Raw genomic sequence first — 20,340 nt, 5'->3', positions numbered from 1 at the left:
AACTCCTGTAAAAAAAAAAACTAAGTGTGTAACAGAAGCAGCTGGGCTGCGAGTGCTATGAAATAAAAAGGACATCGACTTATTACCACTACCTACTTCTCTCCCTTCCGCTCTCAGAATATTGTATTTCCTAATAAAAATAAAGAAATGTCATATTGGTGGAATCATTGAACAAGACCTGTAACTGTTGAATTCACCGATTCGGTGTCTCTCGTTGTGTTTTCTGCTGAGACTGAGCAATATTCGATACCGCGAAACATCTCCGCAGTTATGTTTTCGTTCGGCGCAGGAGATGTGCTGTAATCAAAAGTTAAGAATGTAGCTAAACATTTACAATAACATTCCACCAAATTTTCATGTGCGTAGTCCACTGCAACAGCCGAACGTACGAATGAATAGGGTGACTATAGCGCATTTTAAGAAAACGTCACAAGTTTTTATGGCTGTTTTAAATCAATAATTACGAAGAAACCATAAAAACTACAAGGTTACTACCAAAGGCACAAATCTAGGGAACTGCATGGACAATGTTTTGTAGAACAACTAAATAAACAGAAATGAAAATTTCATAAAATTTCACCAGTTTTTTTGGTACTTTCAACATACTTTTCAATTTTAATGTATGATAATTAACTTTAATCGAGTTCTTTTTTAAAGAGCATTGATAGCTAAGACTTTAATCTTTCATTTGACATGTTGAAATCAGAAAACCACATTAAGATTAAAAAAATATAGCTAACCAAAGTTGGCAATACAAAAAAAAAACATAAAATGTTGAATAACTCACTTAGCAGTCATTTCCGACCCTATGTTTCATGGGGATTTTTGATAACTATAGGAGCCCTATATACCCTGAAAATATGTAAAACCCGGAACCAAACACCCTGGATTTGAAAACCCCCCTCGAAATTTCAGACTCGTTTTTCTCCGTTTCAGCTTGATGCAACATTTGCCCTTATGAACGCTCACCGTCGATTTGCTCGAGAAGCCAAAAAATCAAACACTTCCTGTACAGAAAACTTGTCACATTGCAAAAATTTTCAAGCCACTTCGTGTGGCACTCCATCAGCCAGAGCAAACGGTTAAACGGTAAACAAATACGCACACAAATATACCCGTGCAAGCGGCGTCGCATTCGGGATGCAATTTTATGCATTCCACCAACCCGTCAGTGAACACATTTTGCATTTGTGTTAGTGAATAACCGACTTTCGTTGCGAAAACACACAGTGAGCGGATCTGAATTCGGAGATTGCGTCGCGACGGAAGAAACAGAAGTTTTTTTCACCCAAAAGCGAACGGACACATCACGACATCGCGCATCCACAACGTCAGTAACAGTTGTTTTGTTTGTTGTGTCTCCATCCATTCTACGGACTTATCGAGCAGAAGAAAAACGCGAATTTCAGCTTTCATTGTTTGAAAAGTGAAGTGCAGAAAGGAAGCAAACCGAAAATATCTGACATTTTTATCAGCCGAATCACGATCGAAAAACAGTGTGCTGGGTGTGGGAAAAACAGCAACGACAGACGGGGGCTGGTTGACATTTTTACGATTTTTCCTTCATTGTTCGTGTTGGTACGTGTACCCGTTCGGCAGGAAAAGAACTCGGAGCGTTGCCTGGTTGCGGATGCAGCGGAAGATCACTCAGCTGTCCGGCAGCAGGTAGAGATAGACGAGTAGCGACCAGCAACAATGGAGTACTACGCAATTTACCTTCCCTACAAGGAACCGGAGCTGTGTAAGAGTCCTTTCCCTTCCCTAACCTCTCTGTAGATCGATGATTGTTGAATATTATTATTATTATTTATTGTTGCTGTTCGGTGATTGATATTGGTGTTTATTTTTAGCAATCAAGAGCTTCTACAACGATAAGGAGGAGGCACTGAAGGTGCTCAAATCACACAAGGAAGCCCGGCTGAAGGCGTTCCGCACCAGCGAGGAGGCGGTCTATTTCTATCTTAATGGGCCATCGGATCCAGTGCCATCGACCGCACCCAAATGTAAGTTGTAACTGCTTTTCCGATTAAAAATATTCGCGCGATTCCCATTCGCGTGTGAGCTGCTGTTTGTCTTGAGTCTATTTTCGTGTTTTCGTTCCACGCTGGAATGTGGGTTCGGTAGATGGTTGAGTTTCCAATTAATTGGAACATTGGACGAAAATAGGTTCTATTTGGAATTCGCATTCCTATTTCGATCGAATTCGGACCAACTGAAAGACATGCAATGCTTAGTAATACCTACTTACTGCCGGTGGTCGCATAGTTGTCCCATGTTTTATGGATTTTCATAAACACATGGGACCAATATGGTTTCACTTGAAGCTTAGCGGCTGTACTTGTACCACGTGGACAGTTTTTGATAGGTTTTAAACCGCTCCCCATGCGTGGGGACCATATACACTAATCCAGTCAGTAAGGTTTTACTGGGTTTTTGAATTGCTAATGGAATCAAATAAATTAAGGGCCCTGCAAAAGTTTCAAAGCCTATGAACTATAATGAATGCATTTGATAGGAATTTCCAAGGATTTCTAGGAATAATTTCATGGGAATTTAGAGGAAAAAATCAGAGGATGATTTGTAAGGAAAGTGAAATCTGAGGAACCCTAGACCAAGCTCCAGACTCCAGGTGAAACGTAAGGAGAATTTCAAAGTAGCTCTTGTTGTCACAATAGATCAAAGTAATGGTTGCAGTGATGAATAAAAACGGAAAAAATGTAGTTTTGGTAAGAATTCCAAGGGAATCCTGAGTAGGATTCAAAGCAAATTTACAATGGAATTCTGTGGAGCATTGCAAGTCAATTCCAAAGATAATTCAAAGAGAGTTCTAACTAAAACTGCAAAGTAATTTTGAGGAAACTTTTCTAATTGATTTCTAAGGAGAAATCAAAGTGAATTCTAAGGAGCACTCCAAGGTACTTGTAAGCAGAATTTCAAGCGAGGTGTAAGGATGATTGCACAGTGGTCCAGGATGGGAATGAAAAGTAATTAAAATTAGAATTAAAGTCAACTCAATGATGGCAATGGATGTCGGAGAAATTCTTAGCTGTTCTGAAGATAAAGTCCACTGTCCTTGACGACTTGTCTAACGCCGTATGAGATGTGTTGCTTGTATGTAAGTTGAGAGTACAGGATGACACCTAGATCTTTTACATGGCTCACACGTTCAATAATGGTGACTGAACACTTCGCAGGATTCACCGTTATTCGGTTCAAATTCTTCAAACTGACGTTGGAGGAATTGACAATCATCGATCGAGCAGATCCGTGAGTAGATTTTGAGATCAGCTGCATACGATAGTCGTGGACCTTCGATAACTAAATTCACGTCATTGAAGTAAAGTAAGAAGATCAACGGTCCCAGATTGTTAGTTACTTCAACTCTTTGTATCCCCTCATCACAGTAAGGGCGAAAGAAAGACAACATAATCGTTCTTTTATTTAGGATGAACGGCACTACTACTACAACTACTAGTTCTTATGCTGAATGGAACTACATACTATTAGCTTTCCAATGGTTTATTCAAACTTCGATACATGTTCTGTCGAATGAAATTGGAACCATAAAATTTAGACCCTTTTTCGAAAAGTTATGGTCATTTGAATTTTGACACCTGCCTACCACCTGTAATTCTGAGCAAAATTTGAAGACAATTCTCGCCGGGAGGACCTACCCTGCCCGATGATGGTGTTGGCAGGGAAGGGGGATTACAAGTTTCACTACATCGACAGCCGGATAAAGGAGAAGTTCAGAGCCGGGGACAATTCCGTATCCCTTGGGAGATCGGTAGCAGAGCTGACCGGCCTAATAAAAATAACCATAAGAAAGAGCTTAAAGACGTGTTCGGGGTATCATCCAAACCATTTGTGGGATAGTTCTACAATCCGGGTTACCCCAACTACATGCATCGCTACACGGACGGGTTAAGATCGAGAGCTGGAGTCGGAATGGGAATCGCTGGTGATATTTCCCCAACGAGTTGAAGTCTGCCAACACAAATTTCGGCAGAAGCAGCGGCTATTCTCCATGCGGTCACGGTTCCTGCGGATCGTCCAATCCCGATCCTGTCGGACTCCCACAGTCTTTCGTCGGAGGTCTCGGTCCGGGGCATCCTGAAGGTTGTGCCACCAAACACTACCTACACATGGACGCGAAGAGATGGATCGCTTGCACAGTGCGGACAGCGTGGGCAACGGAATAGTCCCGTGCCAGGCTTCCAGGTTCTTCAGAAAGATCAAAGGCGACATCGGAAAGTGGACGGACCTTGCGAACCTGCGAGACCAGAGAATTTTTTTTCAGGCTCCGGACAGGACACGCCCCAATCTCACGGGATTTCAGCGGAGGACCCTTCAGGAAGTCCTGTGAAATGTGCTATATTCCTTCGACGGTGGAGTACGTGTTATGCGTATGCCCACAATTCGACCATCTTCGTTGCCTTCACGGTCTGCCCGCCAGCGTACGGGTCATGCTAGGAGACGACCAAGCAGCTGTACTGCGCTTTTTGAAGGCGGCAAATCTATATTTCAGGATTTAGCGCCACCGATTCTTAGTTTTAGTTTAGGGTTAGTTTTAGAAACTGATACAAACTTACACTTCAGTGTTCTTTTGAAAAGGGCCGTTCAAATGTGTTGGTTATGCTAAGCGTTCACTTCACTGTGTAGATTTAAGTTTTATTTAGAATAATTAGTTTCTAGCATTAATTATCGTATATTTAATCCTTTACCTTTACTAAGTAGCCCGTAACTAGAATACAAAATAATTTTAGGCACTACTTAATTGGAATTTAGACTAGCCCAAGACTTTAATTACTACGAACCACACCGTACGAAGAGGTTAATTTTCTGGTCTTTTCAGATCAACTCGTCAGCCTTGACGTCTGTCACTGGTCTTGTCACGGCACTTTGACAGCCGCCGCGCTCAGAAACGTCGGTAGATAGGGCGGCCAGCTCGTCTTCTGCTTTGACAGTTTCCCCCGGGTGTAGTCCGGAGTCCCCCGGATCTTCAGGTCCTTTCATCACGTCGAGTTGTGCCAGCCGTGCCGGGCATCCGGATTCGGGATCATACGAACGATTCGTCCTCGCTCCCATATCCGTTGCGCTTCGCTGGTTATAGAATGCGGGTTTCATCAAAGGTTTCAACCAGTTGACGCTGGATCAGGTCCCAGGATGTGTCGACGAACTAGTTCGCTAGACTGGCTCCTAACTCCAGCTTCACCCACTTCACTGATTCGCTTCCCTCCGTTTGAGCACAGCTACAGGAAATGGTTTGGCGTGAGCGAATCCGCCTCGTCAGACTCCAGTGGTAAAATACGTTAGAGGCCTTGAGTTTACCACATACTCTGCCTCCATGACCAGTGCCTGCAGCCCCTCATCGTCAAGCTTCCCCTCGGAGTACGCTTCAGCCATCGCAGCCTTTACTTACTGAACCAAGCGTTCCCAGGCTCCCCCCATGTGTGGTGCTTCCGGTGGTATGAATCTCCATTGGGTGTTGGTACTGGTGAAGGTTTCGGACAGTCCCTGGCTTATTTGATGCCGCAGTACTCGATCGGCTCCTTGGAATAGGCGACTTCTAGATGAACCGCACGTACCGTCAGGCAAGTGAATAGTGCGATCCATCGTTTGACGTAGGATCTCCCCAGCTTCACCAGCAGTGGTCCGAAGTAGTCCACCCCAGTGTAGGTGAAAGCTCGTTCGTGGTGAGGTAGACGCACAGCTGGAAGTGGCGCCATCGGAGGTATCGCTGGTCGAGCTTGAAGGATTTTGCAGAAAGTGCAGTTGCGTTTCAACTTCTTGACCACCGAACGAAGCCTTGGAATCGTGTAAAGCTTCCGGACCTCGTTGACTACCGTCTCGTCGTTCCCATGGCGATAATAGCGATGGTATCGGCTCACCAAGAGTTCCGTGACGCGATGATTCCTCGGCAGGATCACCGGATGTCGCACGCCATAGGGTAGGCTTCCAGCTAACTCCATCCGACCGCGCTCGCGTAGCAATCCGTTACCATCCAGCGCTGGCATCAGTTGATAGATGGAGCTTTGCTTCCCGATTACCTCCTGTCCCACTTCGTTCGGCGCTTTGTTTGACAGTACAGCAACTTCAACTGGGTTGGATTCGTGTTGCACCAGCTTAATGATTGTTTCTTCAGTCGTTCGAATTTCCGAGTGCTGCAACGGCCCGGAGTATTCCGGTCACTTTTTGGACGTGTTGTGCAAGAATCGAGGAGGATGAGAACCGATCGAAGTCTATTGCGGGTTCGAACGATCGGTGGTGCAGAATAGATGCACGTATTTCTTCGGTAGTAGCGGTCACTGGGTCCTTAATACGGGGCCACTCTTCTTCCGGCAATCGTAGACAGTCGGTTCCTTGAAACCAGCTGCTGTCGTGATCGAAGTACGGGCCACTTCCCCATTTCGTCGCTTCATCCGCTGGATTGGATTTTGACGGTACCCAGCGCCACTGAGCTGCCGTTGAATGTTCCAGGATCTCGCCTACCCGATAAGAGACGAACTGTCGATAGTTACGCGGATCAGCTTTAATCCAGACTAGCGCTGTTCTCGAATCCGTCCAGTACGTGGTCTTGGATACGAGAATGTTGTGGTTTTCTATGACGAATTTCGACCACCGTGCGCCCGCACACATGCCTGTAGCTTCAGCCGGGGAATGGACCAAGGTTTCAGTGGGGCGACCCTTGATTTGGCGGCGATTAGACAACTCTGCGAATCGCAATCTTCGTTGAATGTGCGCAGATAGACCGCACAAGAATACGCCACCTCGTTTGCATCAACGAACACATGGACTTCAGAATTCTGGTAGGTCCTGTGAGCAGCACCACGGAAGTAGCATCTTGGGATTCGAATCTCGGCTATGTATTCGATCATATGTATCCACTTCTGCCACTTCGTGTAGACCTCATCGCTGACTTGTTCGTCCCAACCCGTACCTTCTCGCCAAAGGTCCTGGATCAGAACCTTTCCGTGGATGATGAACGGCGAAAGCAACCCCAACGGATCAAATAGGGTCATCACACATCGCAGCACCGGTCTCTTCGTCGGCCTCGTTGTGCGTATCAGCGTTTGCACCTCTTCGCTCATCTGTGTAGAGAAACTCATCCGTCCGTTGATGGGCTCCAAAGCATACCGAGCACCCTTTCAGTGTTAGCACTTTCGATCAGGTCCAGCTGCTTATCGGCATCGTGTTGGACTTCGCCTAGTCTGTTGAGCACCGTGCGGCTGTTCGACCGCCAGTTATGAAGCTTGAATCCTCCGTTGCCATGAACGTAGCGCACGTCACTTGCCACTTTTGCTGCTTCCTGCACGGAGAATGATCACTTTTGCCGCTTCGGGGTAGACTCGAATTGCGCCGATGCTGGCGAGCAGGTGCTCCCGAATGTTGCGATGTCCATCACGTAGATCGTTGGATTGTCGCCATAAAAAAATAGTTGAGAAATCTTGTCTTCTTCTCGGATTCGGAGCTGGTGGAACATCTTCTGAACATCCGAGCTGACTGCCACCCCATTCCACGTTCTCCTTGGGTCGGCTGCTTCAATTTCCACTTTCGTCGCCTTATGCGCATATCCCTTCGCTTCGTATTCGCGTATTTCACGATCCATCCGTCGTTCAAGGCATTCTAGTCGACGCAGTGCCATCGTTTAGCTGTTCGGGAATTCCACTTGGTCCTCCTTCCAAATCAATCCCGTCAATCAAAACGGTCCGCAACTCGTCGAATTGTAGTTTCCATGATAGTCACCGCTTGTTGCTGCTTCGTCAACGGAGTTTCCACTGGGCCCGTTCCGGTACTCTCAATATCGAAAAAGTCTCGTGGAGCTTCTCGTCACGATTGCTGCTTCCTCGAGGACCATAGACGTACGCAGATCCATCACCTTCTCTTATCTTCAGCGGAAGTGCCCGCAGATTGTCATTCTGGCATTCTGATAGTTGCTTACTGGGATGCCCTTCAGGTGTGGGTACACTTTCACCGCTTGTTCGGCCTGGAAGCTTTGGACGGGAAGACCGAGATTGTTGACGGTCCTCGCGTTCACCAATTTGTGCTGTTTGCTCTGCCCAATTCCAGCGATCTCGATAGTGATCCGCTGTGACTCCTTCTCCAATCGCGAAGTATCGCCAGTCCACCGAAGACATAGAGTATGAGGCGTGGTGGGTATGGTTATCGGCTACCTGAACTCTCGGCACCGGTACCGATGACTTCGGTGGTCCTCTTGAGGAGTGGAGGGAGAGGATGGTGGCGAAACTGGCAGCCGTCAATGTCGCAAGTCTTTCGCCCTCGACACGCACGACGTCCATGGTTAAACAGGCAGTTCTGGTACAGCAGCAGTGCGCGAACTCTTCTCCAACGATCGTCGACGTCCAATTTCTTGAAGACTTCACAATCGCGCACTCGATGCCCACCGTTGTTGCAGTTCAGGCAGTCAAATTGTTTGGGTGATTCGCTCGCTTTCATCCGGAACTCCCAGCGCGGCCTTCACGAGTCCCTTGTTCTTCGGACGTAGCGAGAGCGTTAAGCCTTTCTAAACTCGCGAGTTTGAATGCTGTGAAAATAATAATAACAAACTTAACACTGTTTCAATTCAATGTACGTGAAATTTGTTTAACGTCGATCAAACAATCCATTGAAGTTCCCCTCGGTATTTTTTGACGTTTGACAAGCCAGCCCAGTTAGCGAGTGAAATTCGCTAACTAGGCTGAGTCCAGTCTTTCTTTTTCGTATGCTGTTTACTGTGTTATTGTACTGACTGTTTACACTTTTAGTTGAGTAGTTCATTCTCGCGCGCGCCATTGGCTATACCAGTCGATTTTGGTTATCGTTACGAATTTGTTTTCAGTGGAAGTGGAAGTTTATTTCAATATTTATATTTGAAAATAGCTAAAAACTACGGAAATTAGTCTATCAATCACCGAAAAATATAAATACTGAACAAATAACTTTGAAATTGAGTTACAGCGAAAAAGTCGCTCACGTGGTATCGACCATTTTGTTATGAGGAAGAAGAACAAACATCATGGACGTGGATGATCTACAAGAACCTAAACCCCCAACGCCCCCACCCGGAATTCGGACAACAGCTGGACCATCGAAAACTACGGAACAAGGATCTACACTGACAGACTCCAACCCGCCAAAAGGAAAGGAAAACCCCAAGCAGGACTACTACTACACTGACAAAGATGGCGGACCCTTCCGCGTCTATGTGGAGCTCACCGATGCAGATCAACAAAAAAGCATCAATAAGATGTCAGTTGGAAGAATGCTACGAAGAATATTCGGAACCTCCTCTCACGTCACGGAAATCAAAAACGCAGGAAAAAGGAAGGTATTAGTATATCTCAATAACTTCACAGCGGCGAACAGACTTGTACTAAACAGCGTAGTGGATGCATACGGATTTAAAGCTTATGTAGCCAAGCACTTGATATCAGTAACTGGAGTTATCTCCGGGATCCCGACTGATATGACGACCGAAGAAATCATACAAGACCTACACAGCTTGGTGCCGATTACGGACGTTTATCGCTTCCAACGCTTTGTTAACAACGCAAAAATTCCCTCAACCCGCGTCAGTGTCACGTTCCGGTCGAACAAGCTACCAGAGCTCGTAAAACTACACAGCTGCTCCATCAAGGTGGAACCATTCTACAGAAAAGTTTTTCTTTGTCTAAACTGCCTGCGCTACAACCACAAAACAGCAAACTGCCGAAGTGCTCGACGCTGCCATGGTTGGCCAACGCCAGAACAATATAAAGTCAATCATGGCAACGAAAGCTTTGACGTTCTTCGAAGCCAAGGAATACTTCTCTATCACGACTTCAAACAGCTTCAACGCACTCGCTGAATTCATGGATCAACCGAAACCAGGAGATAAAGGATCTCAGGATTACGCGTCAATAGCAGGAAGAAGCAATAACAGAAACCCAATCAAAGGACCATCCCGAGACACGCGGAATAAGAAACCAGAAGTCTACACACCCGCCCGGGAACTGGATCGGGAAGAAGAAGCAAGAAAGCGCAAAAGGAAGGAACCATCCAGTGAAATCAACGGAACAGCATTGAATAACCCGTACAAAACCGACGAGCACGAACGGTGGAAATTGAAATTGCAAGATGCGAAGAACCAACAAGACACGGTCTCCAAAATAACCATCAACCACGCCATACAAGAAGCACTGCAGCACTACTACAGTGCCATCATCGCAGATACGGATTTGAAAGGACAAGCTAGAGAAAACATTATCGAAACAAGCAAAAAATATCTAAGTTTTGACGTTATTCATAAAAATTAGACTCATTCATCTTTCCCTGATTAATTATGGATAGTAGGAGAAAAGGGATAAAACTACTTCAGTGTAACATACAAAGCGTTTCCAAACACAAAGAAGAACTACAAAGATCATTGATGACTGGGTCGTACACAGCGGCCCTCCTTTCCGAAACTTGGTCAAAAGTAGAAAACCAAAACTCCAGAATATACAACATTAGCGGATACAATAAAGTACTTAACTCCAGATATGACGAATATGGCGGTGCCGCCATATATATTCATAAAGACTACGGTTTCCAGCCCATTTCCATACCTACGACCAGCGATGGAAGTCAGTGTGTGGCAATATACGTACCAATCCTGAAAGTTGTCCTAGCAGCGGTATATCTCTCTCCCTCAATGCCCGTTAACGACTTCCAACATGATATCGACCTCATGTTGGTGGCGCTAGGGAAATTTCCAAAAGTGATTTTTGGTGGTGACTTCAATTGCCATCACACACTGTGGGGTAATGACAAAACGTCCCCAAGAGGTGCAGCAGCCATCCAGGCAATCAACACATCCGACCTGATTCTTATGAACGACGGAAGCCCCACCTACAAACCGCAACAACTCAACAAGAAGGCCACTGCCATTGATCTCACACTGGTCTCAAGCAACCTAGTGTTGGACTGCACCTGGACTGTAAGAGACGAGTCAATTGGAAGTCATCACCTCACAATAGAAATAGAATGGAACACCCAAGTTCCACACAAGGAGAAATTCGTTTTCAACAGAAGACAGATAAAAACAGACATATCCAGGCTAGACACCATTACAGTTGGTGGAATCAGCGACCTCAGCCGAGAAGTAGGAACAATAATAAAGCGCAACAGAATGACCAACCAATTCAACAAAAATATTTGTTGGGGCGACGAAGTCGAGGCAGCTTGGAAGGCGAAACAGCAGGCGTTGTCGAACTTCAACCGAAACAGCACCCCGGAAAACCTGATTCACCTGAAAAGAAGTTCAGCAATCTTTTTCGGTTGAAGAAGGCGAACGTCAAAGAAAGCATCAACAGATTCGCCGAAGAGGTGGACCCACAAACAAGTTCAGCCGAACTCTGGAAAAAGATACGACGACTCACTGGAAAGAAAACAGGTACGCGCAACAACATAATCCAGGACAATCCAGATCTGTCAAAGGAATTTATGGACCTACACGTCGGCCCGAGCGATATTTCCCCGGAATACGCGAACGGTTCAACAATCAGCAATTACGACATCATGGACCAGAACAAATGGAACAACATCCTGAACCGGAAGAAATCGTCGGCCCCAGGAGTTGATCGTATCACCTATGATATGCTGAAGTCCCTGAGCCCACAAGTGACTAAGCTAGTCTTGATCGAACTGAACAACTACTGGAGACGGGGAAGCCTACCACAGCATCTGAAGCAAATTCGTATCGTCGTCGTGCCAAAGCCTGGAAAGGATAACACCACTCCAGCGGGGAACAGACCAATATCCCTTGTACCTACACTAACAAAAACGCTAAACTCTGCTGTTCTAGATTGACTAAACCAGTTTATCGACAAGCAGCAAATACTACCCAACCTATCATTCGGTTTTCGTAAAGGACAGTCAACGAACACTTGCATCACATACGTTACGAACCTCATCCAAGCTAAACGGAGGAGCGGACTAACCACAGTCGGAGTCTTTTTGGACTCAAGCAACGCTTTTAACGCGGTTCGCACAGACAAGCTGGAAGAAATAATGACCGGATTCAACGTACCCCAAGAATACATTCGATGGATCACAGTATTTTTTGCGAAATCGAACTGTGATTATGAAAACTGGAACGGAGGAAATCAAAAGGACTGTTAGCAACGGATTGCCGCAGGGTGATGTACTGTCACCGGTCTTATTCAATTTGTATACGGTTGAAGATACAATTCTAGTCCAGTATGCCGATGATTTTTTCATCCTCGTCTTTGGGAATAACCTTGCCAGTATCACGGTCAAGGCACAAGCAGCCATCGATAGAATCGAAAGAAAATCAGCCGAATTAAATTTGGAAATCAACCCAGATAAAACCAAAGCGATGATTTTCAAAGCAAGCAAGGTGACACTGGGAGTAATAGTCGGAGGAACTCCTATTGAAACAGTGCCAAGCTACAAATACCTAGGAATCTACATGGATAGAACGACTAGCTACGGAAAACACATTCGGGAGCTACGACACAAAATTCAGGAACGTATGAATATGATGAAGGTTATATCGAAAATAAAGCACGGCGGACATCCAGAGACTATGGGACTTTTGTATAGTATATATACGAAGTGTCATCGAGTATGGATGCACCATTTTCGGGAATGCTAGTAAAACTAACAAAGAATCGCTTCAAACGATGATCAATCAATGTTGGCGTAAAACAACAGGATGTTCGAGGACCACACCGAGGAACACTCTGGCAGCACTTGCAGCGGAAAGTCCGCTAGAAATACGAATGGAACAAGTAACCTGTAAAGAGATTGCGAAACACTTTGCACGGCAGTGTTGTCGCAGACCAACTCACGCTACTAGGTGGATCCGAAATACCAGAGGACATGCTAACGTTAGTTGAACGCACTTATTTGAAACACCGGCACATCTTTGAGGCGGTGATCCCGTCAGTCAGAGTGCACCATACCCAATCGATGGACATTCAAACGGTGCTTCTCAACGCAGCACCTGCCAAAAGAAACTGCGATCCACGAACCCTGAAACAGACATTCTTATACCTACAAAACACTAAATACAAACACCGCCCGAACATCTACACAGATGTCTCAAAAATGGGGACCTCCTGTGGCGTAGGAGTATTCTGCCCAACAACGAACCGCAGAATCAGTCTACGATTGGACATAGAGATCTGCATAATGACCGCCGAATTGTTCGCTATCTCAGTAGCATTAAAACACCTGCAAGAAGAACAAATCTTTGGAGCAGTACTCTTCACGGACTCACTATCATCTTGCCCATTGATAGAAGAGGAACTCGAGGAACGAAATCGCAACTCAATGATTCACGACATCATTGTTAAGGCGTCGTTCCTGAAAGTCACGATCCAGTGGATCCGAGCCACACAGCAATCAAAGGGAACGATATTGCAGACGAGCTTGCCAAAGCTGGCGCAGAATCGGAACGAATCTTGAAGAACGGAATCTTCATCAAGGATGCGTTAAATATGTTCAATCAGCTAAGAGTAGATAATACAAACAAATGGTATTCTACTTACGCTGAGGAAAAAGGCAAGCACTTCTTTGCTATTCAGCCAAATTACAGCGACAACCCTTGGTACAAGGGCAAGCAACTCAGCAACAAAGAAGTCAGAACACTAAACCGCCTAATCGCCGGACACAGCTACGCCAACAACTGGCTAGCTAAAATGAAAATTGTTCAGGATTCTGAATGCGACGTCTGCCTGGCAGAGGACACAGCAGACCATGTAGTACTCCACTGCAACAAATACGCCATCACCCGCTCGGAATACGATTTCGACGGCAAATTCTGGACGCTGATAGACCTATTCAAATCAAACGACGTAAAAACTTTTCGAAATGTGTTTCACTTCTTGAAAAAAATAAAAATTGAATTGTAAACACAACAAACGAGTGCTTGACAGCTTGAGCGGGCAAGCACTTGGTGCCCGACTGCGTTGGCATCAAAAACTTCGACGAACAAACAAAACCACTGGGCATATGGTCACTAACACCGGTCCCATCAAAAGCAAGAGAAGAAGAAGAAGAAGTTGAGTAGTTAATGACATGTTGAAGTAGCATGATATTCAAGCAATGTGGCTGAGAAACCTCTTTCTAAGGCTTCCCACCGTTTACGGAGATGAACTAGCCTAGGCATTAATTGAATTCACCATGAGCCCAAAAAGAAGGTGCTCATGGACCAACATTTGGGACGATCTAGTTTGAAAATTATTATTATTAAAGTCGACGTCGGAATCCGACTCCTACTGCTCGTATTCCAAAATGCGTCCGACTCCGACTCCACAGTCCTGGTTATAACCCAGGGATTGTTAGCAATTCCGTTCCTCAAAATTAACATAAACCTCCCTCCTCTTCCATTTCTTCCAGCTCCAACCAGCTCGGCGTCCAAGCTGAAGCTCGAAAAGACCCCCTTCAAAGCCCCGAAAAGTCAGGAGCTGGTGGCCTTCCGCAAGAACATTGAAAAGAACGAACTGGACATGGTACGGAACATCGTTCAGCTGAATCCGCGCTATCTGGTCAGTTCCGGCGATATGCCGACCATCCTGAAGGAGGGCCCCCGCTACAACGCTCTGCACGTGGGCGCCATCGAGGGCAACACCGACATGTGCAAGCTGATACTGCAGACGATCGAACATCCCGGGTTCATCGAGTTCCTGCATGGTCAACGGAATCCCTCGACCGACGAGGTCAGTGCCATCCTGCTAGATCTGTACCTGAACATGCCGGACAAGTGCCGGAGCGAAACGCCACTGCACTTTGCCGCCAAGTTCGGTTCGGCTGGGGTGGTGGAAGTGTTGATTTCCTACCCGCAGTGCAAGATGACCCGGAACTCCGACGGGCATCTGCCGAAGGACGTGAGTAGCTTGTAACTTGTAATTGTTAAGGTTAATGATTCAAATCCCAAACATTGAAATTTCCACCCGCAGATTATTTGCAGCCGAGCCAAGAGTAAAAACGACACACCGGAAATCCGCAAAGCCATCGCCGATCTCCTGCAGGAGCGGTTTTTTGTTCCGGTTCTGCGAGCCGTCGACAACAGTGCCCCTCCCGTGGTGGGAGAACCGTTTACCCTCTCGAACCCGCCGAATCTGGAATCGAAGGACCGATTCAGTCCCAAGCTGGAAATAAAAGCCTACGCTGGACCGATGGACAAGGAGAAGGCACAGGTCTTCTGCAAACGTTGGAAGACACCGCCGAGGTTGATTCCGTCGCCCAGGTTCATATCGCCGGTAAAAACCATGAGTTCGAGTAAGATTCCGGTGTCTACCGTGGGTGTGGTCAGTCCACTCTCATCGACGCCGATCGCGAAGAAGAACAGCGGCCGAAGGGCACTGTTTCCCAATCGGCCCTTCGATTTGTCCCTGGAGCAGGAAGAGCATGAGAAAAGCAACTCCTTGAATAACAACTGTGAAATCGAAGTGGTCCAGGAAGATGCGGATCAGGAAGCGTTGGAAGAGCAACGGCAGCTTGACGAAATGAATGGAAACAAACCAGTGCCCAAAATTATCGGTGGAAGTTTCGGTATGCGAGCGAGTCCGGTGAAGAAGGGAATAGACGGATTCCTATTTCGGAAGTACCGGGAAAGGTTGCAGAATTCGTTCGCCACGATATACGATGATGACGATGACGACGTGGATAGCGGAAAAAATGATACCCGGGAAGAATTAGCAGAGGTTGAGCGATCCGTCGGCAACGGGGAAGGGAACTTCAGCTATTTTTGCGATGAAAACAATTCATTCTACGAGGGAACGAACATTACGGATTCGCCCTCGTTCAAGGAACGCAAACTGCGACTTACCGACACCGAGAAGGGATTGGAGATTATCGGTCGGACCTTGGCCGAGGATCACGAAGTCGGTTGGAACGAGTACTGGAGCTTCCTGGGTACGTTCAGCGATCTTAGGAGCAACGACGGTTTGCAACAACTCGAAGACTATCTCCGAAAACGTCAACTACAACTAGATCTTACGGAACAAGAAGCGCTCCTGAAAACGTCCCGTCTCCCGGTGCCTGTGAACAAGCTACTGCCATCACTCGAAAAACCAAACGACAGTCTCGGATCGATCTGTGACGCCTTGGACAAGATGTCCCTGGCGGATGCAGCCCTCCGATCGTCGCCTCAAATAACAGCCGTCACCTTCCGCAAGCGGCTGGTTATTCAACCGAGTGCCGCTCCTCCCATAGTACTGGAACCGGAACCGATCCGGTCCAGAATCACCAACCCGTACCTGTGCCTGCACAACTCGCTGCAGGTGTTTGCCAAACGGTTCGTCAAGAATCTGGACGAGAGCAGCTGTACCACCATGACGATGGATTTCGGGTCGTTCTTCCAGCAAGCCGTGGTGGACTGCGTCCGGAAGCTGAACACCATGGTCGACAACTACCGGAAGGATGCCGCCTTCGGGTCGATCGATTTCAGCAAAGTGCACTCGCGGTACGCTCAGCTGATTGTGATCAACATCGAACAGCAGCGGGAGACGGCCCAGGGAGTGGTAAGCGGTCAATAGATTTTCGAAATCAATAATTTATTATATTATCTCATCTCCCCTACACAGATCCACCGTCTGAAAGTCCTGCTGGACAAGAGCCGGGAGCTGAACTCGGCCAGCAAGTATCCGGATCTGCAGGACAGTTTGATTTGCCTGCAGAACTTTCTCGATTTCTACATCTTGAAGAAGGCGGAGCTGATGAACGGTGGCTGCAGCCAGCCGGATCAAGAGAGCAACGGATCCCAAACGGAAATCAGCTGCAGTCGAACGTGGCGCGAGGACCCGTTGGTGCACTGCTGTAACTGCCGAATCGACGGAGTGTACGCCAAGAAGGGTAGCCTGGAGAGGTTGAACAAGCGCCGGGAACAGCGGAAGAAGGCTGCCGCTGCTGCGGTGATCCGTAGTAACAGCAGTCCGATGGTGCCGGTCCTGAGTGGCCTGGTTTCTAGTCTAGAGCGGACGGCGTCGGCGGGTAATTTCGATACGTACCGGAATCCCACGACGATGGCGTTTGGCGAGGTGTCCGATGAGGAGGACGAGGAGTACTTTGTAAGTGTGGATGGTTCTTTGGCTGTGTGGATTGTTGGTTAAAAGATTTATTTGTATTTTTTCAGAGTTGCAGCGATTCGGAGCTGGAAGTCGATTCCGATTCGGACGATGCGAATGTGTGCTTCGAGACGCCTCCGTCGAGTCCTTCATTCTTCTCGCAGAAGTCGGACTTGTTCGATTTTAGTTCGCTATCGTCGGCGGATGACGGGGTGGTTAGCGGTGACGAGAAGGAGGACCAATTCCTGGACACCAACGGAGATCTGGATGAGGAAGAGAGTAGTGCAGGTAGCAGTGATAGCAAGGAGGCGCAATACAGGATCTTCATAGAAGAACAGGAACCGAGCAAACAGGACGTGGATGTGCTGAATGTGATCGAGAAGCGCGTGATAGATCAGGGCAAGTTTCCTCATGTGCATGAATGGAGGAAAGCGATGCTCAGATTGTCTGTGGAGGAGAGGGACAGGTGAGGGTTATACTTTCTAAATTGTAGTTGTGCTCAATTGCGAAACGACCGACAATTTTTTCGCAGGTTATCCTCCAAGACGCAGAAGTCTCGTTGGCGTGCTGCAATTCAGGGAGGTGTTTCGGTGGCAGATCTCAGCAACAGTATCCCCATTGTCGGCGAGCAATCGCCTCCAGGCAGTCCGGCTGGTTCCGTTTCCAAAGTGATTCGGACAGGAAGTGCGGGCGACGCCGGTTCCGACAACCTAATGTCTGCCTCTCTCAACGGACAACTCAGTTTGATGAACGTGTCCGATTACGCCGGGAAACTTCATCAGCGAGTGGTTCCGGCACCGCCCTCGTAGTCGTTCTCGTTCCACGGTAGTGCATCTTGGAAGGTTAGTTTTTCGTTCGATTTTGTCGTTTATTTTAGTCGATTCGCCGCGCCGGATCCTTTGTTTTAACCGTTATTCATTGTTTAAGTGATTTTACATTATTTAATCGGGCTACCGCAACGCGGAGCATCAACAGACTATTGTTTCTTTCCCCCAAATGCTGGGTAGAAACTGTTAAACAAAACCGGAAACTTATGATTAGGCCACTTAAACTAGTGTAACACAAACCGGAAGAAGCCTGCCAAATAACAAAATCGCGTTCCGAGAACTGAAAAGTCAACTCACAAAACAATTCCTCGTGATCGTCATCACCGCAAACAAGAAACTAACAAACAAAAAACGTGAACCAGTGTCTATCGTAAGACTCGCCTTTTTTCCGTTTTACATATAACATTATCCTTAATATGAGCTAAGTAATTATGAACATTATTAAACAAATCTAGCTAAAGAATTACAAACAATAGTCAATTAGGTGTCGCCGTCGTCTGTTTGTTTTAACAGAAATGGGAACAATTCCTTCGTCCTAAAACTATTCGAAACTGTCCGTGCTGGGAGCCGTCCGTTAATCCCTGATGTTTGTTCGGGTCTCGGGATGCAAATTACCCTTCTTTAAAAACCTTCCCCTCCCCTTTCCCATCCCGCACTTTGGGGATCTGGGTAATTGAGTCGCATGAATAAATTTGTTCGCTTCAGAAAAGCGACAAGCGACTCGCGCTACTACTGACTGTCGTCAGGTGCTAAATGGTTTGCAATTTAGATTTCCCTTTCTCCTTCTCGGAGGGAATTCGTTTCGCATTGTAATGCGGAACTTTTTCCTTGCACACTCGCAATTCGCTTTTTAATAAGTTTTCTACTATCTAGGCATCTATCTACCGGGGATGGCGCTGGTGTACTTAATTGGCGTAGTAGGAGGAAGCTGGAGAGCGGTGAACGTAACATGACTTTTGACGTGATGATGTTGAATAATTTATAATATTTATTGCGGATCCATTTCCCTCAAGTTGCGCTTGGCTTGTCGTTGCAGATGGTGATGAGTCCCCGTGAGGTTGTTAATAGATTTTAGCAGATTCCATTGCATTATAACAAAGTACGTTTCGAATCATTTCTTTGCCTGAAGCTTGTAGTTATTCCGTCGAATATCTATTATCTTTGATCCAGCTTGGATTTGCAATATTTTCCATCCCCAAATCACAATTACTGAAAGTTCTCTAGAATATCGCTTGACATCAGTGTTATATTTTACCGGAAAGTCATCAATTTGGACTGTGGTCCATCGGTTCCAATATCTACAATCTCTTAGAATTCAAAAAGTTATTTCGTTGCCCGAGCATTCCAGACTGATGTGAAGTCAGATACTTTTGACTGACTAGTTTTAACACCGGTAGCAATCAAGCATTAACACTAGCTGATAAATGGTGATAATATCATCTATCAGATAGAGGAGGCCTATCCCAGTGATAAGTTTGTGGCATCGCCCGGCAACACTGGTCAGCCTGGCTTCCATCGGGTCGTCGTCGAAGAAAAAGAACTCAAGCTGACAATCTTTTCTACGCAGCTATCAACGCGCGAACGTGGTTGTTTTTCTATTGAAAGTAAAAATAAAGATTTTAAGTATTTCGTAACTAATCGTTCTTTATTCCGTGTCCGATCACTACATTGGTGACCCGCGACGTCGCGAATCTAAAAGTTTCGGTCCGATTTCACGGTTATTCGCCGATATTCGATCTCAAAGCCGAAACTAACCTCAAAATGCCGGACGATAACGGGAGCAACGCAGCAGCATCTGTCGCGGTAAAACTACCGGATTTTTGGAAAACTGATCCGGCTATGTGGTTTGCGCAATCGGAAGCGCAATTCCACCTTGCGAAAATCGTCAATGATGAAACCAAGTTTTACCACATCGTGGCCAAAGTGGATCAATCGGTTATATGTCACATAGCCGATTTGGTAGCTGCTCCTCCAGCGGAAAATATATACAAAACAGTGAAAGATCTTTAGAAGAGGGTAGGTGGATAGTTCCGTTAGAGTACGGCAATAATGGCCCTTCGCTCATTTTCAACTTCTATTCAATTTTCATACTGCCGTACTCTAACGGAACTATCCACCTACCCTCTTCTAAAGATCATTCTCTAGCTAATAAATCATCACACTAAAGCTTCATGTTAGCATTTCCAACCAACTCTGAAAAATCGTTAACTTCGCGTATGAAGTAACATAAAAAACACTTTGAAAGTGAAAGATCGCCTAATTGCTCGCTTCGCCCTGTCTGCTGAAAGCCGCTTCGAACAGCTGCTGGGGGCCCACGATCTTGGCGATATGCGCCCAACGCATAGTTACTCGTGGACCACGGACAAAGTTAAAGCTGCTAAGGAAGAGTTTCGCCTTATGTGTGACCTAGGAATATGCAGACCATCGAGTAGCAGTTGGGCAAATCCTTTGCATTGTGT

The 20,340-nt window shown here is 46.4% G+C and overlaps 1 protein-coding gene across 1 annotated transcript; it reads left to right on the top strand.

Annotated features, from left to right (window-relative positions):
• The first annotated feature begins 1,273 nt into the window (after nt 1-1,273).
• On the top strand, nt 1,274-18,371 carry LOC135704800 (ankyrin repeat and LEM domain-containing protein 2 homolog). The gene is made up of 7 exons (XM_065226299.1): nt 1,274-1,741; nt 1,851-2,003; nt 14,386-14,873; nt 14,946-16,511; nt 16,575-17,057; nt 17,123-17,520; nt 17,587-18,371. The coding sequence occupies exons 1-7, from the start codon at nt 1,696-1,698 to the stop codon at nt 17,861-17,863; spliced, it is 3,411 nt and encodes a 1,136-aa protein (XP_065082371.1). The 5' UTR covers nt 1,274-1,695; the 3' UTR covers nt 17,864-18,371.
• The last annotated feature ends 1,969 nt before the right edge of the window (nt 18,372-20,340 follow it).

This window comes from Ochlerotatus camptorhynchus, unplaced genomic scaffold (assembly GCF_037179485.1).
Source record: "Ochlerotatus camptorhynchus isolate MF236.1 unplaced genomic scaffold, CSIRO-AGI_Acam_v1.1 ptg000248l, whole genome shotgun sequence".
Taxonomy (NCBI): domain Eukaryota; kingdom Metazoa; phylum Arthropoda; class Insecta; order Diptera; family Culicidae; genus Ochlerotatus; species Ochlerotatus camptorhynchus.
The sequence above is the reverse complement of the archived record's forward strand: the minus strand, read 5'-3'. Positions and strand labels throughout refer to the sequence as shown.